Genomic DNA, 27013 nt, shown 5'->3' on the forward strand with positions numbered 1-27013 from the left:
ACAAACCACACATATTAACATCTTCTTGATACCCAGACAGGCTTCTGGAAGAGCGTGACCATGTTCAAGCCGCGTTCCATCTGTATTGTTACGTTTCGCCGTTACCATGGCGTTTGTAGCTACAACACAGCGCGCTTTAAATCAGTCCTAACTTCTCGCGCCAACAAAAAAGGTGGCTAGCCACGTTAGATTTCACTGACAAGTATTTCGCATTCTTTTAATACCACTACAAATACATTTATTCATAGTGTTTCGTGTTTAAATCACGAGCGGCAGAGGCCTATCTCGCACGCGAAGCCTTTAGCCGAGCACGCCAGACAACAGTTGGCGGACGTGCGGAGATAGTGTGTACTACAGGACCATTTCCTCATGCAAAGTCACACACGGAACCGCCTCTGTAGTTGTTGAACTGTTTTTTTTTTTTAAGTGTCATAGAGTCTGACGACCTAATCGAAGGTACACACATTTGTCTGAGGTTTTATTGTGGAGCGTGTTGATGTAAACTATAGCTATAATGAAGTAGCCGAGACCACGGGCCCATGGCATGCTCCGCTCAGCTCAATAGATCAACACACACCGGCTAGTACACCAACACGTATTTAGCTTAGTCGATCAAATCTTGGTTGGCCGTTCACAAGGAAAGAAATATGTACAATGTTGTTTTGCGTCATTATGGTCATCTAGTGTGTTTGGAGTTCAACGTTCACTTATTTGTTGTACTTTCAATTTGGCGCGATGTCTTCTCGGGCATTTAACGTAACTCATTGTCTTAGCCGCGTTATTTTGTGATATTTAGTCTTTTTTTGCACTGCATTTACTTGTTCCGAAGTTATGTGACTATATATCTTTTTATGAAGGAAAATATAGATTTTAAATTTAAAAATGGAAGGAATACTATTTGTTTAATGTCCCGAAAGGCAGTATTATTTTTTTCTTTAATGGCGTTACTGTAAACATAATAACAAAAATCTATTAAATTGTATAATTAGCAAATATCCGTGTTGTTTACATTACCCTGTGCTGTAACGTGAACAGCGATTGATGTTTAATATATTATTGTTCTGACATGTTTGGCTAAATAATTTGTTGTGACATTGTTGATGAATATATCCGTTTGTGTTTAAAACTATATATTTTATTAGAGGAAGGGAAATTCAGGCAGTTTACACTATAGACATCTTAACTTCTGAGGAGCAAAGCAACTTTGTGCTAGAGTTTTTTCCTCTCAGGTACCTGTTGCATTTGACACTAAGACTAGCTTTACCTGAACCTGTGCCTTTAAAACCACTTCACATGCAAATGAAAAATCTGTCTGTCTTGTCAAAAATTATTGAATTGACGCACGTCTGTTTTTCCACAGAAAATGGATAATGACCATAGTTAACAAACCTCCAGAGAAACCTGACCTGGAGTCAAGCACTCCAGCTCCCTGACACCTTTCTCCTCCAGAGACATGGAGAGCAGTAATTCGAGCTGGAGTGTTGGCCCTTCTGCCACTGAGCTTTCAAGGGCCAAGACTGCCTGTATGGCCCCGACCATTGGAGTGACTGTGAACGGTAGTAATAACACAGCACTTCAAGTCGAAAGGCCCAGAGAGCAAGGCGAGTGCTATTCTTTACTGTTGATGTTTAAAGGTTGTATCATCACTTTTAAAGTACAACAGTATTTTATATTGTATTGTTTGTGTAATATATGTCTATTTTTCTTTTTTGGACTTTGCAGTGGTCATGACCAGTGGGGATGGCATTGCTCTTCCTCAGAAAGTCCTGTTTTCTCCAGATCGGCTTTGCTTGAAATGGAACCAGGGCCACCGCGTTGGAGCTGGTCTCCAAAACCTGGGCAATACATGTTTTCTGAACTCTACCCTGCAGTGTCTGACCTACACGGCTCCCCTTGCCAACTACATGCTGACCAGAGAGCATTCCAAAACATGTAAGTGTGCAAGATTTTTGCAACATTGCACATAATGCTTGGCATGGCTTTGTTCTAACAATGTACATTCATCCTCTTTATGTGCAGGTCATGAGCCTGGGTTTTGCATGATGTGTACCATGCAAAATCACATCACCCAAGTTTTCGCCAACTCTGGAAATGTCTTTAAGCCTCTCGGTGTGCTTAATGAGCTAAAACGTGAGTGCTCAGTTTAAGATGTAATATTTGCTTAGAAATCATGTGACAAAATTACAATTTACCCTATTAAACTAGTAATAAACACTCAAGTGCTATATAAAAAGCACAATTCCAAATATGGTGCCAAAACACTTTTAGTGCTAGATAAGAGTTGAGGGTTTTGACAAGATAATTATTAAGGTTAAACCTTGAAGTTTGTATAAAAACAAGCGACACAGCCACAGTGCATTTTTGCTGGAGTTAAGCCATAAGGAATGGTCCATGGACCACTGATCTCTTGTTCTTATTCTCAGGGATTGGAAAGCATTTCAGATTTGGAAGTCAAGAAGATGCTCATGAGTTCTTGAGGTACACAGTGGATGCTATGCAAAAGTCCTGCCTGCCTGGAAACAAGTGAGTTCCCACAATGCATCTTTGTTTGCCAGTTTATTAGCATAAGGCATGAAATAAAAATGTCTTCATTCATCAGTGCATTAACTGTAATGTCTGCACACTTATATCCAGTCTAATACTTCATTATTTAAATTTATTGTCAGATTGGACAGGCAAACTCAGGCAACCACTTTTGTACATCAAATATTTGGGGGTTATCTGAGATCCAGAGGTAGGTCATAAGATTTATGTTTGTCTTGATTTGGTTTAAAGGTTAATTTTATTATTTCTGAATTGCACATACAGTATTATTTATGAAAAACCTTTAAATTTAGTGTCTTGAAGTTTGATTTATTTTATATGCATGTTTTAGACTTTGTGCAATGATGGAATATTTAATCTGTGCTCCAGATACATCTGTTGGTATATTAATGCACATTTCTTTTTCAGTCAAATGTTTGAATTGCAAAGCAGTCTCAGATACTTTTGACCCATACCTGGATATTTCACTGGAGATAAAGGTGACCGAAAGTTTTCTTGACAAACTTATCTTATAGCTGAAGCAAGTAATTTTTAGCATGGCTTCAATAGTGATAATTTTTTTGCAGGCGGCTCAGACACTCAGTAAGGCTTTTGAACAATTTGTTAAGCCTGAGCAACTTGATGGGGACAATGCTTATAAATGCTCCAAGTAAGTTTTCTGCGCATATTAACACCACATCATTATATTACTTAAATAAAATTTTTGTGTGTGCAGTTACCATACATTTGAAGTCATGCATTTTCCACTCTTGACAAGGGCCTTCTTTCAGTTGTAACCTGTTTTATGACTTTCATTTCTTCAAAATAGATCAATGCATTTAGAGACCAAATCATGTGTCCATGTGGAATTGTTTTATTTTAATTTTTTTCACTTTCACTCAAGCTTATAGTAATATTCTTTTGTCTTGGAAGATGTAAGAAAATGGTTACCGCCTCAAAAAGATTCACCATTCATCGCAGTTCTAATGTTCTCACCATCTCACTGAAGCGGTTTACCAACTTCAATGGAGGAAAAATTACAAAGGTACACTGCATAAAGGTCATAATACAAAAGTTAATTTTATAGCTGCTTGCTAAGATACTGGACAAACTGGTGTGACCAGATCAATCATTCATATTTCCGAGATGTTGTCTTGTTGCAGGACCTGTAATAGGGCTAGGTCGATGTGCTTAAATGTATTAAATACATTTTTAACCGCATTTAAAATGTAATGAGCTAATGCATTCATTTTGGCAGCCTTAATTATAATGATTCTTAATCCTTCACAGGATGTGAGATACACAGAGTATCTAGATTTGCGCCCATTCATGTCTCAGTCTCATGGGGACCCACAAATCTATGCTCTATATGCTGTGTTGGTTCATTCTGGCTTCAGTTGCCATGCTGGACACTATTACTGCTACATTAAGGTAAGTCATTAAGTACAGACCTGCATTCTCTTTATTATGTTTAATAAATGTATGATTAATATGATATTCTATTTCAGGTTAGCAATGGGCAGTGGTATCAGATGAACGACTCATCGGTATCTCTCAGTGATATAAGAACAGTGCTTAATCAGCAAGCTTATTTGCTGTTCTACATCAGGTAAAGGTCTTAATTCACTTCCCATGACTTAAATAGATAAATTGTGTTTTTGGCGCTATGGGTGAGTCTCATCTTATTTTCATTTAGATCACCTGATGTGAAAAATGGAAATGATTTTAGCCAGATGAATCATACTCCAGGCCAGTCATCTCCTCGACCATCCATTCCAGTCAAGATGAATGGGCCTCAGTACACCTCCACATCCTTCATTGGCCCTCAGCTGCCACCTCATATGCTAAAGGTACTGTAACACATTCAAACAAATTATAATGGTTCAGCAAATTAGCCTTAAAGCTAAGCTAGGTTTGCTGCTTCTCTTCACCTTTTCACTCTGTGTACTTTGCAGAACTCGTCATACATAAACGGGAATGGTTCTTCAAAGGAATACCATGGTGGCTCCAAACCCAACAGAAGTTTCTGTGGTGTGACCAAATTAGGCTCTGGTCTATCTCATACGTCCTCTTCTGCATCTGCATCCTCTTCTACTTCACTTGTTCGGCCCATGGGCATTCCTGACTCATCCAAGAGGCCGAAGTTGACTTTTATCATTGGTCAGAACAAGCCTGTTAGACCTACTCGGACCCAGTCAAGCCCTAACTGCTCTTTATCTTCAGCCTCTCACCCTCAGCCCACATCTTCCAGCACCTCAGATTCTACCTCAGGCTTCTCGCAGGTCAATGGAACTCACACTGGAGCTTCTTTCTTGGTTCCCTATGGTCAGGAATCATCTGAGGAATCTGACCAAGAGGCTGGAGCCTTGGAAAACGGATCAGTTAAGCCTTATCTTGCTCCCAAGATAACCAATGGGAATGGGGTAAAGGATGACACCCAGTCCCACAATTCCAGTTCACTGCCTCAGCTTACCCCGAAGACAAATGGATCTAATAGCTTTCCAGAGTTACATGTGCGAGAAAATGGATCAGGACCTGCCCACAAAACCCAGAACGGCCTTCCCAAAGCCAATGGTTTTAATCATGCTGATAAGGTACATACTTCAAATATAATTTTTTGGCCTGTATATTACTTATAAAGGCTCATATTTCCCTCTAAATTTTTTGTTTGTTTGTTTTTGCTAAAGAAAACTTTTCTTCCTTTTTTCAGGTTGTGGGTGCACCACATTCTTCAGATTGTTATAGTTCAGACATGCAATTCTGCTTAAAACCTGGAAACAGTGAGTCAAGGTGAGATGCTCACACCACATTCTGTTTCTTTTTTTTTTTTTTTTTTCTGCTGTTGTTTGATCTTGTAATGAATATACGTTTCATAATGTTCACAGTTGTGATGCCTAAATGTACTTGTAGCCAGTGTTATTTTATAAATATTTACTATTATAGTATTTATTAATACTTTTAGCTTTTATTTTTAGTAGCAGTTTTAATAAAAAAAATTTTGTAATTTCTGTTTAGTTTTTATTTCAGTTTTAGTCATTTTAATAACTTAAGCTGTTTTTTTTTCAGGTGGTTGCCAAGGCAACATATCTAATTTGAGTTTTTCATCTAATATTTGTTTTATTTTATTTTAACTTCATTTCATTTAACAAATGTAATTTGTAAAAGTTTTCATGATTAACAATAATGACTGCTTGTAGCATTTAGAATGATCAGTTTTAGTTTTTATTCCCCTCAAAATACAATAGAATTTTAAATTAGGGCTGTGCTGGTTATAACTGCCCCACCACCACAGAGTACCACCGGCTGTGGTACTGCAAAACACATTTTTGGGCATATGAATATTTTTTTGTTGTTGCCGTGAATAGTAGGTCAAGAATGACGTACAAAACCTTATTTACAAAAGAAATAATTGGTTAGCAGCGAGATGGTACATGTGACACACAGCAGCCACATTGTTTTATTTATTTTTTCCTTTATATTCTAAACATTCCCAAATGCATTAACTATCACAAAATATCTCGATTCTCACCTTTATAAATTGTTAGTTGACCTATAGTGGGCGCTGGTCAAAGTAGCCTAATAATGTAGTCTATTATGCATAAAAACCTGTCTGTTTACTTAAGTAACAAATATGGGTGTCATGCCATAACATTAATACGACTGACTTTATATTTAATGTGAATGAATATTTAATGTGAATAAAAACATTGTAAGTTAGGCCATTTATCATAACACTTTCATTATACAGAAAGAGAGCAAAGAACATTCACTAAAAGTCTAGAGTTCAAGCACTCTCAAAAATCTCATTAAAGTCACTGAAGCTGTTTACACTATGAAATTAATATATTCATTACAGATTCATACACACATCTGCACTTTGTTGTTTCTAACGAGAGAATTCACCATAAAGAGGTATACCTATATATATATTGTCAGCGAGTGAGTGAAGAAAACACCGGCACTTAAGGATGACTCATCGGAACACCTCTGATTGGTTATTGCATTCATAAGCTCAACAGCATTGTGTGTGATTGGTTATAATGCAGCGCTGTACAAACGCGTCTGTTCTGGCTCAGCGCCAGCCAGCGAACACAGATTTGAATTTAGCAGCTGATGATAGACGCACTGAACAGTTTAATCATGCCCGTGTGATTGTATCAAATATAGAAAATATTATTTGGCTATTGTTTGTCATTTTGGAACCTGCATTAAAAATCCACTTGCTCAAAAATCTGAGGAGGCACGTGCCCCCTCGCTTTCAATGGGCATGACGCCTCTGGTTACAGCCTATGGGCCATTTATGGTTTTTGGCCATAAAATAAAAAGTGCTTAACCGTATCAGCCCTAACTTTAATATCAGTATATACCTAGTTATTAATTTTTAGAATTTGCGAATTTCTGATGGACTAAACCTTCTTTGGGTTTTCTTCATTAATTCATTTATTCATCCATCCAGCAGCTCCAGACCACCAAGTACTGATGGCCAGCCATGTTGCTCACCTTTAAGAAAAAGGATGAACCCTTCTTCAGAGTCTTCATCCCAGTCTGCTTCAAAGGTAAAGTCTGCATCTTCATCTGATGCATCATTGGTCTCAAAGACTACGGACACTGACCTTCATGCCCAGACAGCTTCAAAAGATGAGCCGATTCAGGGCCATGACATCCATGCAGAGGCTGGCATGTCAGATCTTCAGGTCAACAACAGTCTCAGCCTCCATGTTGGTGATGGTCACACAAGTCCACACAGGTTAAAGGAAGAGTTCAGGTGCAGTGAAGGAGAAAGCAAAGAGTCAAAGCCATCACACTTAGACAAGTTTGGCTCTGGAGATGGAAGGAGCGAGGACCGGAATAGGGTTTTAGAGCGGCCACACTTTTCTTCAACTGTGAAAGACAGGGACAGGCACTATAGGGAATACCGAGAAAGAAGCCGGAGCCGCTATGGTCATAGCTATCGAGAGAGTCATCCCTTTAGAGAGCGTTCCACCAGTAGAGACCGGCATCACAGAGATCACTGGGACAGATTCTCACATCACCGTCGAGAGCGCCGCCATTCCCAAAGAAGACCCAGAGAGGAACGCGACCGGAGTAGGGATAGGAGATTTGTGAGTGACTCTTATCGTCCTTCTGGACACCATAACCGGGATGGATATTCCAGTCACAGTCATCGTGGGGTGGATGATGGCTATGGAAGGATGTCCCATACAGTGAATGGTTCAAAAGTAAAACCCTCATCTCCACGTTCTGTCAGCCCACTGCCCGGATATTACAAGCGGAAACGCAGTCCATCGGCTGATGCAAGACAAAGCTCTGATGAGTGCAGCGCGAAGAAATACAAAAAGAAAAAGAGAAACAAAGAAAAGCACAGGTGAGTCATTTTTTTACTAGAATTCGTTGTCGCTGCCTTCTTTTGCTCTGGATTTATAGATATATTCAAGTCATTTATTTCTAATTTCTTATAGAAAAATGTCAACAGCTGCTTCACTGCTTTTTAGTTTGAAAAATGTATTTGTCATTGACTATTTCATATTTGAATGGGTGAGAATTTAAAACCATTGAAAAAAAAAAAGAGACTTAAAATACTAGTCAAATTATCATTGTGACTTTCCACTTACAGGTATTCAGAGAAGGACCCATCTGAGGGCAATGAGGATAGCAGCTCCAAGAGACATAAAAAGAAGAAAAAGAAAAAGAAGAGGAGGGAAGATGAGGAGAGGCCTCACACTAGGAGAGATGTCACTCCGAGGCAGGAAGAGCATGATTCTAGAGCTAGGAATGGTGCAGAGAAAGGAAGTCTGCACCATAGCTCTGAGTCTCTTCACAATGTCCACCGAGACCATATGGAGGACCAGCAGAAGCTCAATGGACACAAAGGTGCTTAATATTTAACAGCTTATACTTGATGGCTTTTTTTGAACGGCAATAGCATACTTTTGTTTTGCACATTTGTACTCATCTAGGTCACTTTTCACACTTAAATCAAATGGAAAAGAAACCAAAGCATGATTTTAACGTTAAAATTTACATTGTGATGATATTTTCATGACAGCTAAACACATTTCCCCTGAAAGTTATCATTGGCATAAGTTGTTTTTTTTTTTTTTTTTCAGTGAGCAGCACTGCCATCTTGTGCCAGAAAATAAATGTTTTTGTGCTTCTTATAGAAGATATAAAAAGGGCCTTTTGAGTGATATGGTTTATCTTTGTGCCTTTTCACATTGCATGGGTCAAAGCTTAGTAGTCTCTTACAGATAGCAGTGTTAACACTGAAATGTTCAAGTAAGCTGATGGTACCTTCTGATACATACAGCATTAAATTGGTTGAACTGGTTTGCCAGTAATTGATTTACGATCGGGATTTTACGCAAACCCTCCCCAGGCTCACATACATCCAAAAACACACTTTTGATCTTGACACAGTATTACACATTCACACGTAAATGTAATTTGGGGAAAAATTAACTAATGTATTTTGTATAAATGTTTTTCTTTTTCTACAGCTAATGGCCTGAGCTGTTACAGTGCAAGTAAACTTGATCATACTGGGATGGATAAAGACAAATGCAAATATTTTGATCATTCTACCACTGTCAACGGCACAAAGACACTCTCAAATGGAAATGGAGATATGGACGGTGTATGTCACAGGACCCTTTCAGATGTTGAAGTTAGTAAACTCTATACATTTTATGACTCGGCCACAAAAATACTGGATTCTAAGCTGGTGTAGCCACATTTATATTAAATATATTTAAAATTTTGAAGTTTATGTAATTAAAAGTATATACTAAATTAGGAAATATAATTACAATTACATTACATTATAATTATAATTGCAATATAAATACATTCATTTTGTATGTATTTTTTATGGTTGTTGTAGTTGCACATCTCTGACTGATCTCTGGTTTTCACAGAAAGCCACACATCCTCACTAAAGGGAAGGTGATTTCTTGACCACACCTAAGGTAAGAAATTTTATTTTTGCAGTTTAAAAAAAAATAAATGAAATAAGCTCAGCTCTAATTGTCTCGTTCCCTCTCTCTTTATTTGAAGACTCTGAAAACCACCCATGCAAGCATGTGAAAAACAAAATCTACAGCTACAGTTTGTGACATGGTGCTTAACATTTAGAACATACTGTATTTTTACCACAAGATGAATTTTTTAAGTTTTGTTATTTTGTCTTTTCCGTTTTTCTTTATTTTTAAGGCTATGGATTTTATAGTACACTGTACATAAATGAACTTTGATCATGGAAAAAAAATTATATATAAAGTTAATATATGCGATTTAAAACAAAAGCCTGGAGCTTAACATCAGAATTGCTGCTCAGACATACAGACTCAGGATTTTCTCACTTGTGAAGATGAGACAAGCGCTCCCTTTAAGGAATCGAACCTGGGAACGACAAGAACATTTATATGCTGCATCGGCGGAGAAAGACTGCTTGTCTCTTGGCTTCAAGTTATGATGTCACCATTTTCACATATCGGTTGTGAGAACTGTCTCAAAGGAGCAGCCTTTGCTAATGCTACATGTGCACTTACATCACAGTTAACCTGGACACACTTGAGGACATAAGGTGTTTGCTTTGCTGTCTCTTGTCCCTCTTTTTTTAGCATCTCACTGTATTGCTCACTATCTGAAATTCCTCAATCAAACCTGTCTAGAATGCAAGTTCATTGCATCTTTTTTGTTTTTAATTCTCACTGTTTAGTTTTCTTGTATCCGCTTTGATTTTAGTCAAGATAATACTGTGAATTTAAGTTGAACTGTACTATCAGTTGTTTGTTTTTGGTCCTGTATCAGGAGTTCAATAGACACTTTCTGTAAAGCCACTCGTAGTGTAGACCATGTTCTCTGAACATTTGTCAACTTTTTTTGGATCCAAGTGGATGCTGGACCCCCCCCCCATGATTGTAAAGCGCTTTGGGTGTACAGCTATACACAAAGCGCTATATAAATTCATTCATTTTTTTCTTCAGCAAAATGAAACAGACATGAAAATGGTTATATTCAATTTCATTTTACTGTAGCATGTCAAAGTAAATGTACAGTGTACAATATGTTGAGTGAGAGGAAACAGCCTTAATGTCTGAAATTGTAATATTTTCTCTCACTATGTTTACAACATTTTGTTGGTGTGAATGAAACACGTATGTGACGATGGGAAGTGTTTGGTTTTGTAAAGGGTGGGGTTTCCTTTTTTCATATAAAGAATGACTTGTGAGATTTCTGTTTTGTGAAAAAAATATCTTAATTGATGTCGAAGTGCTGTGCTTTTTTTGTTTCAGCTACATCTCAGTAATCGTAACACATAGCTCGAGACAGACTTTAATTTGCGTCTGCCCTATACACCAGCAAACCAGGCTATAACGGTCATTTATTTACATCTCAATACCCAAAAAACCCTGTAGAACTGCACAAAATTATTAATTACTAGATTAGAGTGCACAGTACTTGCAAAGGAATAACATGGAAAAATGTTTAATCTTTTCAATACTAATGCAACATGGCTCCCTAAGTACATGAGAAAAATAAAACATTCATTCCCTCAGCTAATATTGGGATCCGTTATTAATATGAGCAAAATGGTTCGTTTAGTGATTTATAGATTCTATATGAAGAATTGATTGCATCCCTTACCACACGTTCTTCAAGAAGTCTCAGAACTCTAATCTTGACAAAAAGGTTGAACAGTATTTTTTTTATTTTCAATCATTTAGCTGTGATTGAGGGTGTGATTTTTGTGAGTGTTTTAAATAAAAGACTGAGGATAAACAGTAAAGACATTTTCCAGTCCGTTGGCTCATATTTACTACTTGTACAAAGATTAGTGAAGGAAACTGAATATTGCTTGGACAAAAAAACCCCCCCCAAAAATTATGGTGTAATTACAGCATCTACCATTTACCTTGATCCTTGGTGTACACCGCCTCATCTTTCCAAGTACAGTATATCGCACTGTAGCCTGAGGAGCCACAAGTAGGCGGTGACCTTCAATTTAGTGGAGTAAAATTGAGGGTGGAGGGCTGCAGCCATACCTGTTACAGTGAGATGCAGGACGGTACAATGCAGCTCAAGAATAATTGGAGAAATAGCGGTTATGTGTCCTCTTAATGAAGTCAAATCTTTGCAGAATCTCAACATAAAAAAGATTTTATTAGCTGAGGTCATGAGTTCAGGGCCAATGGCTTCATTGACAGTAATGACAAACCTGTTTCATCTGAGATATCTGATTTACTATTTACTGACACAAACAGGGTTCTGAAATACAGTATTTAGAGCATGCTGCATATTTACCATAGAAATGTTAAGCAGAACACAAGTGACAATATTTTACTTATTAGCTATTATAATAATATAATCCAAAAACTTTCCATAAAATTATACAGGTATTCAGATGGGTTTGGTTGCATATCGCTATAGTTTTGTCTATGTCTTAACAGGTAAACTTAGAAAAGGGGTCCTTATTGTTTCTTGAATTTATATGCGTCATAAATTGTATTCTCGGTAACACTTTACAATAAGGTGTCATTTGTTAACATTAATGTTTTAACTAACATGAACAAACAATGAACAATGCATTTATTACACTATTTATTAATCTTTGTTAATGAACTTCATTGTTTATTCATGTTACTTCACAGTGCATTAACTAATGTTAACAAACACAACTTATGATTTTAATAATGCATTAGTAAATACTGAAATTAACATTAACTAAGCTTAATAAATGCTGTAGAAGTGTTGTTCATTCTTAGTTCATGTTTACTAATGTTTTTAACTAATGTTAACTAATAAACTTTATTGTAAAGTGTTACCATATTCTCTATATTTCACTATGATTAGTATTTCTGTCCTACATGGAACTGGACAGTGATGAGTCTGATGACAGTGGACCGTAGTTAATTCAATTGAAATCATATCGATTAATAAATCTTTTCGCAGTGTATCTATGAGTATTTCCTTTACACTTTGCAATAAACTATGAGAAATAATGAGTTTCATCCCATACAGCCTTCACTTAAAAGATCTCAGCTGAATAGCTGTATAGAAAAATTGCATATACAGTGGCCTCCAAAAGTATTGGAACAGTGAAGACAAAATTGCTCTGTTGGCTGTGGAGTCAAGATATTTGCAAATATGATTAAAAGATGAATATGAGACAAAACTACAGAATGTCACATTTCATTATTAGCCATTTCAACACATACATGTTTTACCAAATAAAAAGAACAGCACTTTTAGAGTTCATCCCACTCATTGATGTGAGCATAAGTATTGGGACAGTTGAACATAAGGCAGATATAAAAGATTAAAAGCTATTATTTAGTTGCAGATCCCTTGCGCACAATCACAGCAGTGAGTCTGTGACCCATAGACATCACCAGACTCTTGCTCTCATCCTTTGAAATACTTTTCCCAGCCTTTAATGCAGCCAATTCCAATTGTTGCTTGTTTTGGGGAGTTTCTGCCTTTACTCTCCTCTCCAGCTGGTGAAATTCATGTTCAATCGGATTTAAATCTGGAGATTGACTTGGGTAATCTAAGACTTTCCATTTCTTTGCCCTCATAAATTCCTTGACTGAACTGGCAGGGTGTTTTGGGTCACTGTCCTGATGCAATATGAAGCACTTCCCAATGAATCTGGTGGCATTTTCTTGAATATTGGTAGGCAAAATGGTTTTGTACCCTTCCAAATTCATTCTGCTACTGTCATCATACATTAAGTCATCAGTAAAGTTGAGAGGGCCTGTTCCAGAGACAGCCATGCATGCCCATGCCATGACAACACCTCCATCATGCTTTACAGATGAGGCTGTTTGCTTGGGATCATTTGCAGTTCCCTTTTTTCTCCACATTTTTGCTTTCGCATCACTTAGATAAAGGTTCATCTTTGTCTCATCGGTCCATAAACACAGTTCCAAAACTCTTCTGGCTCACCTTTGTGCTTTTTTGCAAACTCTAATCTTGCCTTTCTATTTTTGGTGCTGGTCAGAGGTTTGCATCTTGCTGTGTAGCATCTGTAATTCTGTGTCAAAGTCTCCTGAGGACAGTAGATTGTCAGAGCATCACCCCAGCTTTCTGGAAGTTGTTGGTGATTTTATAAACATGTCTTTTACGATTCATTTTCACAGCTTTTATGATTTTTCTGTCATCAACTACTGTTGTTTTCTCAGCCAATCAGGTCGTTGTTGGTTGCTGGTGTCGCTGGTGGTTTACAAACTCTTGATTTCTCCATGCCCTTTGTTTTTGCTATAGCTAACTGACTTCCTCTTTTCTTTTAGCATCAAAATTGCTTGCTTTTCTCTCAGAGTCAGCTCCCTCATCTTCATCCTGGTTTGTGTGTGTCATCATCGAATGCAAGATTCAGAATACAGAAGTAATGGATATAACTGATACGACACATTCCCTGCATTTAATATCTGAAGAATTAATGCAACAGGACACAGCTGATCACTTAGAAACACCTGTGAGGCAACTGTTCCAATACTTGTGCTCCCATCAGATAGAGGGATGAGCTCTAAAAGTGCTGAACTTCTTAGCTGGTGAAACATCTATGTGTTGAATCACCCAATAATAAAATCTGACATTCTGTAGTTTTGTCTCATATTCATCTTTTAATCATATTTGTAAATGTCTTGACTCCACATCCAACAGAGCAATTTTGTCTTTACTGTTCCAATACTTTTGGAGGCCACTGTACATCAGTTTTTAGATCCATGGTGTTTCCAAAATAGTTCAAATAATAAAAATAATTATGGCTTTTGTGGTATTATTTGTGTGTGTGTTATTTACAAACTTTGCAAAAAACAAAACAATAGGTTCACATTGGCATTATTACATAAATACAACAAAATACTTATATTAACTTATATTAGCAACAATTTAAATCAAAATGTGAATACAAACAGGTGTAGAGTATAGAGTTTGCATTATTCTTAAAAAGGCATCAAATAATATTAGCATATTAAGAGAACGTCAGAAATTGATTTTTACAGTATTTAATATAATACTAGGCCTACTAAAGACCTTAGAAACATAATAAATATAATATGAATAATTTTCTACTCCAATTAATGCAACCAGTCCGGCTGATTTGGATGATAATGATATGACAGAAATGAAAATAAACTGCAATTAAGACAATATTTGATTTTATACCATAGCACTAAAAATTATTCAGCATGAATCCCTGCCATATCGATCTATTTTCTGTATCCATAGACTACTTCAGAATTGACATCACCAGCTGTTTGGTATACTTTACATACATTTCACCATATATAAATATTACCAGAGCTTAAATTTAGACTTTTGACATCTCCATGTAACTATACCTGGAAATTTGCGATAGCAGTTCCTGTTGTAAGCAGCAGGGGGCTACTTACTGTATATTAAGTGAAGTGAAGTGAAGTGACATTCAGCCAAGTATGGTGACCCATACTCGGAATTCGTGCTCTGCATTTAACCCATCCAACGTGCACACACACAGCAGTGAACACACACACACCGTGAACACACACCCGGAGCAGTGGGCAGCCATTTATGCTGCGGCGCCCGGGGAGCAGTTGGGGGTTCGGTGCCTTGCTCAAGGGCACCTCAGTCGTGGTATTGAGGGTGAGCGTATTAGCGTAGCCGAATCATTCATCACTCTTAAAGCAAAGTTCTTTCTGAATAAACACACATTCAGCATATAATTGTTTTCCCCATACAATCCATTTGGAGAGAAATATTTAGTACACATCCCTTACATTACCTCAGGACCTATACAGACCCATCATTTTAAAAATCTTGTCCTTCTTTATCCTCAGAGAGTTCATGTCTCTGTCTGTCACCCCCTGCAACGTTCAGGATCCCATGTGAAGGTTTCCCCTTGAAGAGTGATTATTAGAGCCGAACTCGAAAGATCTACAGCTCACTTTTTAGTGGCCACTCGCCGTTTCCTAGTAGCCAACATGTCGTAGAAAGGATCCCTGCTAATGCTTGCCCTGTAGGATAACAACAATAAAACAGAAACTGTACAATCACAGCATATACATCCACATAAAACAATAACAGTATCTTCTGGAAGCAGTCGACCTGATTATAAAACGATACAGGGTTCTTTTATTTAGGGGTTGGGTGGCACCGAGCTTTTGGCAGTCCCACAGGACATGCTGAGGCAGCGTTTGATGTAAAACACCAGGCTAAACTGACCACAGAGCAGTTCCACAAATCCAGCTGAGTCAGAGGACATGTGTTAACTAGACACTTACATAGACGCCTACAGTGCCACAGATTTTCAACTACTGTACACAAATGGCCTTCAGAGACCTACATAAGACCCGAACATACATATTCCACTTCATTTAAATCAAGTCTGTTTTAGGCAGGAAAACAAAGCCAGAGTCATGGCCAACAATAAGAGACTAAGTGGTCTTTGGCTTCCCTTTCTCCAGTGATAAATGCTGATTTATATTCAGGGAAGACCATTTAACCTTCAGATGATGTGCGGGTCACTCAGAATTCATTATAGTCTTGTCAGCCCTACAGGGTGAGGTTTTTATATGCACCACACTGCGATATTTTATCTTGTTTTCCAGTAAAAACATACATAAAGCAATTACATTTAATACAAATTGTGATACTAAGATTTTTTTAGAGTTTGAAGAAGAATTATTGATTTTAGCATACACTCAAATAATAGTATTTATCCAATTGTATTTTAAGTATAAACCTAAAAAAACTACAAATACTATAAATAAATTCAAGATATATTATCTGAAAACAAATCTTAATATCCACTGCAATTTAAATTGGATCAGATATTTTTACAGGACAAAAATATTTTTTTTTTGCAGAACACAGCCAAGGTCTAAAACACAGGAAACACTCACTTCATCTTATCAGCACAATGGCGATGTTCTATGATAAGAGAAGTCAATGTTCCACATCTATGTGTGTGTGTGTGTGTGTGAGCTACAACCAGCACACATCGGTTATCTGAGAAGAGAATAATGAGGGCTGACACGGTGAAGCCTTACTTGATGGATTTGATCCACTCTTCTTTCTCCTCCGGCGTGGGTGCGGATATTCTGTAAACCACATGATTCCCCTCCACCACCTTCCCATCAGCCTCCGTCTTGCATGCCTTAATTACCTGACCCTTATGACTGGGGTTGTAGAGCTCAAAGCAATTCTGAAAGGTTTAAGCATGAAACGGTCACTTTTACTTCTTCATTTCTTGATGACTAACTTAGGATGACTAAATATAGGATTCTTCTTAAAGACTGACTACAGAATATAATTTAACTGAGAGCTTGAAGTAGAAACATACTGGTTTTCTTGGTTCCTCCACCTCTCTTATACTAAGATTCTCCAGTGGAATGATCCCCCGAGGCTCTTTGTCCTGTGAACATATGGGTAACAGATCATTAATCCACATATGTTTATTTGTTATTAAAGCAATTAGTCTTAGACTTAATCAGGGCTGGACTGGGACAAAAAAAATCGGCCCTGGCATTTTGGCCCAGACCGGCCCACTGCATACGATCAAAATACTACCCATCTTTGCACGCTCTTGAATATGTATACCAGCTCCTATTCCATAAAATCACTAAAGCCATATAATAATAGGTAGGAAACAGTGAGAGTTGACACATTAAAAACTTCTAAAAAGTGTAATTTATTAATATAATAAAACTATAATCCACACTGATGAATCCTAAAACTATAGGCCTATATAGTTATGACATCCTGTGTATGTGTCTGTGTGTTTGAGGGAGAAAGGGAAGAGACATGATAAATTGTTGATCAGATGATCACCGTTTCCCATAGTACAGCATTACATAAACTGTAAACTTACTTAGTCAAATCTGTAAACTCCTTGGATGAACCTTTAAAAGCATAAGGCATCCTGTGTTTGTGTGTGTGTGTATTTGTGTGTGTGTGCATGTGTGTGTGTGTGTGTGTGTGCGCGTGTGTGTATGTGTGTGTATGTGTGTGTGCAGTGGTGTATAAAGTACCCGAAAGCCATACTCAAGTAAAAGTACAGGTATCTTACCAAAAAATGACTTTGGTAAAAGTTGAAGTCTTCGTTTAGAATATTACTTGAGTAAAAGTCTTAAAGTATATGATATTTATTGTACTTAAGTATGAAAAGTATTTTTAATGCAAAATGGAAAAGAAGCAAATAAATATATATAAATACAAATATTCCTACAGCTTTAGTAGCAAGATTGTGTTCAGTTTGAACTCTTTCTTCCATTTTGTATTTTTGGGTAAGAATAAGAAGCACTTCATCCGGTACTTAGTGTCTTTCATTCCAACATAAGAAAACATTTCTGGAATCTGCATCTGAAATAGCATTAAGATGTATTTATTTACACAGTTTAATGTATCTCACAGGGGACATGGATGCATTTAAACTGCAGTTACAGATGCATAAATAGGCCTAATGTTGTGTTTTTAACATAAAACATCGAATACTGATATTTGAAATAATTTAAAACATGAAAAATATTCGAAATGTGAAATTAAAACCACTAGTAGGTGACAGCAAAGACTTTGGTGACAGCAAGTGACCATTAAGAGGTGCCAAGATGGCGTCTGTGTAGTCGTACTTCTGTTGTCTCTTATAAACCTTCGTGCAAAACTTGATCTCTTTTGACCTTCCTTAATGTTTAGCGTTACTGATACTAATGTAAATATATTCTGAAGAATTCTGAGACATTTTTAAGCCGGAGCGGAACATTTTTACCTCTTTTTTGCCTAAAGAACGTGTGTTGCGGCCTTCTGAGCACATTATTCGAATCTCACGTGAGTGAAACATACCTAAGAAAACCTGTAGGAATGGCGGACAGTGTGAAGCGTGTGCATGACTATACTAAATCCACTCCTGAAGAAGATCCAAGTATGGATTGTGCGCCACTTTCAGACACCCCGATCAACAGCCCTCTTACGAAAGTGCGGCGCAGTCTTCCGAACCCTCAAACGCAGCTATCCTGGAGGCGATCGAGAGCCTAGGAAAAAAGCAAGATATCTTCATGGAGAAGTTACTGGAAATTGAAAGGTCGGTTGCTTCTAATTCGACCCTGATATCTGAACTTGCAGTCAAAGTTGATTCAGTTACCGATAAATCAGAGAGGGCTGTAGTTAAAACTGATGAGTTGGGTGTTCAAGTAGCGGCTGTAACTGCTGAAAATAAACAACTGTGGGAAAAAGTTGACGACCTGGATGCATACAAAAGACGATGGAACCTGAAAATCTCTGGAGTTCCGGAGGAGGCAGGAGAAAACGTGAAAATGGTCGCAATGGATATTTTCTCTGGGATTTCGCCGGGATTGAGGGAAGCTCTGCAGGCATCCATTGATGTTGCACACAGAATCGGTCCGAGAGATGCAGACGCGTTTCCACGGAGGATTATTGTGCAGTTTCTGTAACGTACCCATCGAGATCGCATTTGGTTGGACTCAAAAAACTCAGAAGTCCTCAAGCAGAAAGGCATCAAAATCACAGAAGACCTGACACAACGAACGAGAGAGGCAAGGAATAAACTGTGGCCGCTGGTAAATCAAGCCAGGAAAGAAGGAAAACGAGCAGGGTTCAAGGGCTCGTTTGCAATTATTGACAGAAAGAAGATTACAGTAGATAGCATGTGAATTATGTTAACGTTTGCCCTTAATCCGTTTGAGGAGGACTGGAAATTGACTTCGAATGTATTCTACAGGCACGACTGTGAACTGGCAAAAAAAGATTTTTGTTTTTGTTTTCTCATGGCACTTTCTGTTGAAATAGCAGGATGTAATTTTCCCTGAACCATTTGATGCTTAAGTGTGGAAGGTTAAAAAGATAGGTTTTGCTCTTAAATCCTTTCTTACCTAGTTATTTCCCTTGCCTTAGGGCAGATTGTTCTTCTTGTTCTTATTCAATGTACCTGAATTTTTCTTGTTTTTCTCTTAATGTTCGGGGGATTCGTGACCTTACTAAACGAAAAGCCTTATTTTTATTTTGTAGTTCTAAAAGAAGAGGTTTATTTTTTACAGGAAACTCACTCTACTGCTAATGATGAGTCGTTTTGGTCTGCACAGTGGGGAGGTAAAGCTTTATTTTCACATGGGTCTACTCATTCTGGGGGAGTTATAATTTTATTTAAATATAATTTTAATGGTAAGATTCTCGAGTCACACTTTTCACAAGAGGGCAGATGGATAATTGCTATAGTTCAATCTGGAGAGGCTGTCTTTATTTTTTGTAATGTATATGGCTTTAACAATTCAAATTTAAACCAAATTCTTTTTCAATCTTTATCTAATAAATTGGTTACTTTAAAATTAAAATTTCCTTCAGCAGCAGTTATTGTGGGGGGAGATTTCAATGAGGCCCCTGATCTGCATTTAGATAGATTCCCCCCGAGACTCAGTGTCAGTAATGTTAATTTAGTTATAAATGATCTTTGTAGCAGCCTTGATCTGCTAGATGTTTACAGACACGTCCATGGAAACAATGTCTCCTCATTTACATGGTTTAAAGCAGACATGTCACAAAAATCTAGAATAGACCTCTGGCTTATATCTGACTGTCTAATTCCCTTCATTAGTTCCTGTAACATTTCTCCTGCCCCTTTAACGGATCATGCTTGTATCGATCTTGAAATATCCGAGATGCATAATAAGTTTAAGAGACGTCCAGGATACTGGAAACTGAATACGGCTTTATTACAAAACTCTATATATTGGTTAGGTATTAAAAATATAGTTGAGAAATTTAAAGTTAATTCAGGCTCTGCTATTGCAAAATGGGAAATTTTTAAGTGAGTGTCGGAGATTCTCTATACAGTTTGGCAAACAATGAATTGATATTAAATGATATTTTATGTCTGTCCTCTCCTAGTGAGCAGGACAAGGAGTTATATTTATTGAAGGAAGATCTTGATGTTCTTTATGCAGAGAAGGCCAAAGGCGCATTTGTTAGATCAAGGGCAAAATGGTTAGAATTTGGAGAAAGGAATTCAACATATTTTTTTAATTTAGAAAAAAGAAGAACTTAAAAATAATTTCAGCCCTTGACGTTAATGGTATTCTCACTTCTGATGAAGCCAAAATTTCTAAATTTGTAGCTGACTTTTATCAGGAACTCTATAGTTCTTCTTTTCACTCGGAGTCATCTAATCAATTTTTCTTTGCGGTGGAACAGTTTATTCCAAATATAAGTGAAAACAGATCGTGGTGAATTATCAGAATCGATGAAGCAAGGCCTAATAACTTTAATACCTAAATCAAATAAAGATAACAAGTTTTTAGATAATTGGCGCCCTATAACCTTGCTTAATTCTGATTATAAATTATTAGCTTCTTTATTTGCAAGGAGACTAAACCTTGTTTAGAAGAAGTTCTCACTCACACAATCTGGCTTCATGAAGGGTCGACACATTTCAAATAATATTCGTCTTGTTTTAGATCTCTTAGATTACTCGGAGCTGGTTAATGATGATGCACTTATTTTGTTTTTAGATTTCTATAAGGCGTTTGATACAGTAGAGCATGCCTTTATGTATGAAGCCTTAAGACATTTCGGTTTTGGCCCTAAATTTGTGAAAACTGTACAGACTCTGTATAAAAGACATCACTAGTAATGTGTCTTTGTCTTCTGGAACGTCACCACGTTTTGCCATTGGGAGAGGAATTAGGCAAGGTTGCCCTATTTCCCCCTTCTTGTTTTTGTTAGTTGCAGAGCTTCTTAATCTTTATACAGTGAATTGTTCAAATATTGAGGGCATCCAAATTGTAGATCGAACTATTTTGATTAGTCAACTCGCAGACGATACATGTATTTTCCTAAAAGACAAAAGACAGGTCCCTATTATATTAGAAGCCTTAAAACTGTTTTCGCGTGCCTCTGTTAACCAGAATAAATCTGAGATTATGACAATTCATCACTCTGATATATCAGATGTATGTGGAGTTAAGGTAAAACAAACAGTTAGATATCTTGGTATTATAATTAATAAATTTTGTATGTTAACCCTAAAAGTCGTCGTGACGTATTGTCAAGTATGGTGACCCATACTCGAAATTGGTGCTCTGCGTTTAACCCATCCAAGTGCACACACACAGCAGTGAATAGTGAACAAATGCACACACACACACACACACACACACACACACACACCGTGAACACACACCCGGAGCAGTGGGCAGCCATGCTGCGGCGCCCGGGGAGCAATTGGGGGTTCAGTGCCTTGCTCAAGGGCACCTCAGTCGTGGTATTGAGGGTGGAGAGAGCGCTGTACATTCACCCCCCCCCCACCTACAATTCCTGCCGGCCGGGGACTCGAACCCGCAACCTTTCGATTACGAGTCCGACTCTCTAACCATTAGGCCACGACTTCCCCTAAAAAATGTGCTCAGATATTGACAGGGCTTTATTTAAGTTTATTTGGAAAAACAGAACTGAATATGTGAAAAGAAAAACTGTTATTACAACTTTTTCAGAAGGTGGGCTTAATGTCCTTGATTTTAGTACTCTTAATATTATTTTTTAAATCATTTGGATTAAACATTGCTTGGCCCAGAGTACATCTATATGGTTTCATATCCCCTGTTTGTTCTTTGAAAAGTGTGGTGGGTTATCCTTTCTACTATCATGTGACTTCAAATACAGTAAACTTCCCATAAAATTATCTATCTTTCATAAGCAATCACTAGAAGCATGGAAATGAGCCTTTAATCATAATTTCTCTCCACATTCATGCATACTATGGAATAACCAATTTGTGTTGTCTAAAAACAAGAGTAGCCTATATTTAAAAAAGAATGGTTTGATAAAGGGATTATTTCTTTCAGATTTATTGAATACTGATGGTGAGATTTATACTTATCAGCTATTTCTTTCTTCCTCAGGGATTAAATCTTCCTGTAGAGATTATAATTTGGTTGTGAAAAGCATTTCCCATAAACTGCTTCACCTTGTGAAAATACATCTCAGTTATAATTCAGCTGTCCGTCAAATTCCAAACCTTGTTATAGGAGGTGTTAATATAATGGCTATTAAGTGTAATAATTCACACATTAGAAAATGTCTTACTCGAGATGTCAGCTGTTACCCAAAAGCACTCATTAAATGGAAACAATTCTATTTCATTCCTTCCTCTGAAAAAATATGGTCGGCAACTAATAAATTTGTACTGCCAAATAAGGTAAAGGAATCACATTTTAAGATATTGCATAGGTACTATCCCTGTAACACTTTTATTAACAAGTTTAGAAAAGATGTCTCACCAAAATGTTCATTTTGTAACTTAGAAAATTAAACACTTATACACTTGTTTTGTAACTGTAAATATTCTGAAGACTTTTGGAAGCAGGTTTCTATGTTGGTTTTTGATATATTTTACAAAATATTTAAAATAGATGAATCTATGATCCTATTTTTGAACTGTAATACTGGATCGGATGTAGTTGATAACACTTTAAAGGTGATAATTCTTCTTGGGAAGTTCCATATAAAGCAAAAATTACATCGATTAGTCCCTCATTTAAGTGTTTTTGTAAAGAACTTAATATATTTTATGACTCATTGACTTCAATTACCAGAAACAAGAAATGTATAAAAACATCTCTCATATTAAAAAATGTTATTTGTAAAATGTAATGCTTTACCGTACATCATATATATTTGTTATATGTATCCCCCATGTTCTTATTTATTTTTGGTTGTTTTTTTTTATTTTGTGTGTGTGTTTTATATGTGAGTTATGCTTGAAGTTATGTACTTTTGTATAATTGAAAAAAAAAAAAAGCAAGTGACCATTAATGAGTGAGTCATTGAGATTCAACCGATTCATTCAAACGGCTGATTCATTCAGGAACAGAGCATTTGACTGTGTTAATGAGTGAATCACTGAATCATTTATTCAACCGATTCGTTCAAAAAGCGGATTCATTCAATAAGTACACCGTCCATTGCTCAGAGACGCAAAACAGTGCTGTGATCTTTGTTTGGAACTATTTTCTTTGGCAAAATTTAGCAAAAACAAGCAATACGTCTAAAATGTAAGTCACATATTGCTTACTAGACTTGATTATTAAATGTATTCATGCTGATATCTGCAGAAAAACGGTACTCTTTGTGTGATATAGATATAGTCCAGGTGATATGTGCAAAATTTAGAAGTGAACTATATTATATAAATATAAAAAGCATACAGAAACATTTTTGCCGTCTACAATTTAGAGTGCCTGGAATTGTTTAATACATTAATAAATCCGCGATTGTGCGCGCACTTGTTTGCGCGGTTTGCAGAAGAGCAAAGCTGTTCTAACTTACAAACAGACCACTGATTCTCAAACCTGCTTTCCTGCAGTCTGTGTTCTTCTGTGACTATTTTGTTACGAATATGCTTCGGGGAAATGTATCGGAGTAAAAGTAAAAGTTGGCTGAAATATAAAAACTCAAGTATTTTTTGGGAGTATCTGTAGCCTACTTAAGTACTGTAACGAAGTATTATTTCGTTACAATACACCACTGTGTGTGTGTGTGTGTGAGAGAGAGAGCCCAAAATGGGAGTTGTTTAAAGATGTGATTGGGTCAGCCCAAGTCAATTAAGAAAAAAACCAATCGGCTGCTGGTTAAATGTCTCATGGGCCGGTCTGTCTGGGGGGAAAAATCCTAAACCGACTTTCTTTGACAAATACATTAAACAGCGGCAAAGACCACAGCGCCGTCAACTATTTATGCAGAAAAACTATAGGCTGCTAAGAGTTTTATGGGCAGATCAGACAAATATGGTATGAGAAGATGTATCGGCCCGGCCCAAAAAGTACGTCGGCCCAGCGGGAAAATGCCCGGTCTGCCAGATGGCCAGCCGCCCCTGGACTTAATCCACAATATGTTTCCTTTAACGAGATATGGATGGTGGGGACATTGTGAGGGAACTAACTATGTGCACATTAAGCAGCTACTGTCTGTCCCTTAATCTAAATCTGGCACACAACTCGGGAAAAAAATGCATTATTTCCTTCCACTTTGCTGATGAGATGACACAGTGGGGAGGTTGTAACAGGGAGTGTTTTTTGGGTTTTAGACCAAGTGCATTCACTTTGAGGTCATATATATGCTAGTGTACTCATAAACACTCACAAAATTCATTTTTAGCATGTGTAGATATATAACGTGCTTACTGATGACATGTCCTGCACTACACAAATTTTTGACCAATCAAAAGCTCTGAATGTTCCTCCCTTAATTCCAGCTGAAACTAACAAATAGCAAATTGTGGCTAAAAGTTCCACCAAAACTTCAGAAATGCATCAACAGAGGAAAGAAAGTACTCAAGTCATTTCATGGAGTGTTCCTTCATTGTAAATGTGAAGCTGGTGAGAAGTGCTTGTGTCTGCTTGTGTTCTTTGCCGTTCACTTACTCTTTTTTTTCCCCTCACTTCCTCTTCTATCTGACCTCCTTTAACCTATATCTTCCTATCTGAATCTTTAATACATTTTATAGATAAACCTTAAATCTATTTATTGCCCAAACAGGACATATCGAGCAGTACTTACTGTTGTATATTCAAAGTAATACAGACAGTTATCTGTCAAAATGAACCACCTCCTCTTCCAAGTTTTTACTCTTCCCCCTGCAATTCAAATACAGATAAAATGCTTAAGAAGTGGCAGAACGTTTATGCTCTAAATAAATCACTGCATGACATGGGATTAGTGTAGTTCCAAAATCCATTTGATGCATAACAAATCATAAAAAATGCTTCAATGGTCTGCCAATAACAGCATTATCTGTAATCCTGATCAACACCGGAAAAATCTTTTAAAAGCTCTTTAATTACTTTGAATGATGTCACAGTAGCAAATCTGCTGTATGAGCCATAATGTAAAATAGTTATTGAGTGAGATGCTGGATAATACCACATTAAATCCAATCTATAATGAAATAAGAGGAAACTCATGGGTTTAAAACCATGAAAGAATGATAGATGGACAGGCATACAGATAGAAAAATTTACAAACCTAGTTTTAGCAGCCATCCCTCTCTGTCCGGATTAAAGAATGTGTGAGTTAGATCATTCCCATCGTCTTCAGGAATTTTGAAAGGCTCATTCTTAATGCTTTCATATAAATTCTATGAAGAAAAAAAAACAATATGCAAATGCATATTCTATCATTACATAACTTAGTGATGAGTGTGCAGCTCTCGCCATCACAGTATGACGCAGAGACTCACTCTAAGCAGCTCCTCAGGCAGATCTCCTCCCTCGTTGATCCCCCGATTCATGCATATGAACCTTTCCACCGTGGGCTTGTCTCTGACATTAGGGTTGTGCAAGCTGGTGTTGAGCATGATGACGGAGAACGAGAGAACATAGCATGTGTCTGAGGAGAGTGAGTCAGTGAGTCAGCTCTGTGGGTCCAGACTGGCAAATTAAGTGGAGAATGCATATAAAGATACTGAATGAAGAGCATGCAACTCTGTTTTCTCATTTTAATTTTTTATTAGTTGACTTCTAAATGATAAATTCTGAAAGCATAGATTTGATGCAAGATACAGTTGCAGTACCAATTTTTAATGTTTCTTCATCTTTATGTTTGTTAAAAGATATTAATGCTTTGGACATTTGCAGACTCGGTTTATGAATAAATAATCATTCCCTTGCGCTTTGTTTTAGTACAGCGTCCATTTCTGGGGTGCTGCATTTTATACAGTCTCTATCAGTGTGTGCCAGCATCTCCGCTATTTATCCCTGCAGTTATAAAGCTCAGCCCTCAGAGGACCAGATATCCTACAGATACTGAAAGTGTGTTGTAATTCAAGAGACTCAGCCCGGCATGCAAAAATTATTTCATTAATTACTCAGCCTCATGTTGTTCCAAACCCATAATGCATCTGCCATGTTCAAGGCCCAGAAAGGTAATAAGGACATCGTTAAAATAGTCCATGTGACTCCTGCGTCAGCAGCACCATACGCGTACATCGTGGTACTTTTGTGAACGCGCATATTTTCATAGCATCATAAAATTAATGTTGAACCACTGATGTCACATTGACCGTTTTAACAATGTCCTTACTACCATTCTGGGCCTTGAAAGTGGTAGTTGCGTTGCTGTCTATGCAGGGTCAGAAAGCTCTCGGATTTCATCATAAATATCTTAATTTGTGTTCCAAAGATGAACAAAAGTCTCAAGGGTTTGGTGAGTAATGAGGGTGAGTAATGACAGAATTTTCAAAGGGTTAAAACGAACCCTTTAGGGGTTCAGGTAGAAGTCAAATTTACTACTGAAAAAAGTCGTACCTGTGGATTGAAAGACACCTGGGTTACACTGGCAATATCGAGCAGCAAAGGCCTCCATCATTCGATCAATTTTCTGTGCTTCACCAGGAAGTCTGAAACTCCACAAAAACTGCCTGCCAGGGAGAAATGGGAATGGCACTTAAAATTATAATGGTTATTTGATGGACCTTTGCCTGAGGGAGTTATTGAGCATGTATGATTTT

General features: G+C 37.3%; 3 protein-coding genes across 3 annotated transcripts in view; 1 reads left to right on the forward strand and 2 right to left on the reverse strand.

Annotated features, from left to right (window-relative positions):
* Positions 1 to 1370: 1370 nt before the first annotated feature.
* Positions 1371 to 10792, forward strand: LOC306851898 (ubiquitin carboxyl-terminal hydrolase 42-like; the record flags this gene model as incomplete). Its single annotated transcript, XM_079388392.1, is given in 19 exon segments — positions 1371 to 1410; positions 1413 to 1601; positions 1723 to 1932; positions 2020 to 2130; positions 2424 to 2523; positions 2667 to 2734; positions 2953 to 3023; positions 3111 to 3193; positions 3457 to 3568; positions 3814 to 3954; positions 4032 to 4132; positions 4220 to 4373; positions 4479 to 5117; positions 5234 to 5313; positions 6980 to 7888; positions 8138 to 8394; positions 9021 to 9187; positions 9438 to 9488; positions 9577 to 10792. Coding segments are annotated over 18 exon segments (3453 nt in total). The 3' UTR covers positions 9459 to 9488; positions 9577 to 10792.
* A 3506-nt stretch (positions 10793 to 14298) lies between these two features.
* On the reverse strand, positions 14299 to 18313 carry LOC306852358 (cytohesin-3-like; the record flags this gene model as incomplete). Its single annotated transcript, XM_079389102.1, has 4 exons — positions 14299 to 15518; positions 16554 to 16708; positions 16847 to 16918; positions 18269 to 18313. The coding sequence occupies 4 exons, from the start codon at positions 18311 to 18313 to the stop codon at positions 15446 to 15448; spliced, it is 345 nt and encodes a 114-aa protein (XP_079245228.1). The 3' UTR covers positions 14299 to 15445.
* Positions 18314 to 18989: 676 nt separating this feature from the next.
* LOC306852359 (cytohesin-3-like) overlaps positions 18990 to 27013 on the reverse strand; it is a gene marked incomplete at both ends in the record, with an annotated part of 37059 nt that continues 29035 nt past the window's right edge. Inside the window, 5 exons of the mRNA XM_079389103.1 lie at positions 18990 to 19031; positions 25066 to 25142; positions 25531 to 25642; positions 25745 to 25893; positions 26811 to 26923. Coding sequence (XP_079245229.1) covers positions 18990 to 19031; positions 25066 to 25142; positions 25531 to 25642; positions 25745 to 25893; positions 26811 to 26923 — 493 coding nt within the window. The remainder of the gene's footprint in view (positions 19032 to 25065; positions 25143 to 25530; positions 25643 to 25744; positions 25894 to 26810; positions 26924 to 27013) is intronic.

This window comes from Barbus barbus (genome assembly GCF_936440315.1).
Source record: "Barbus barbus genome assembly, chromosome: 32".
In the NCBI taxonomy this organism is placed as follows: Eukaryota; Metazoa; Chordata; class Actinopteri; order Cypriniformes; family Cyprinidae; genus Barbus; species Barbus barbus.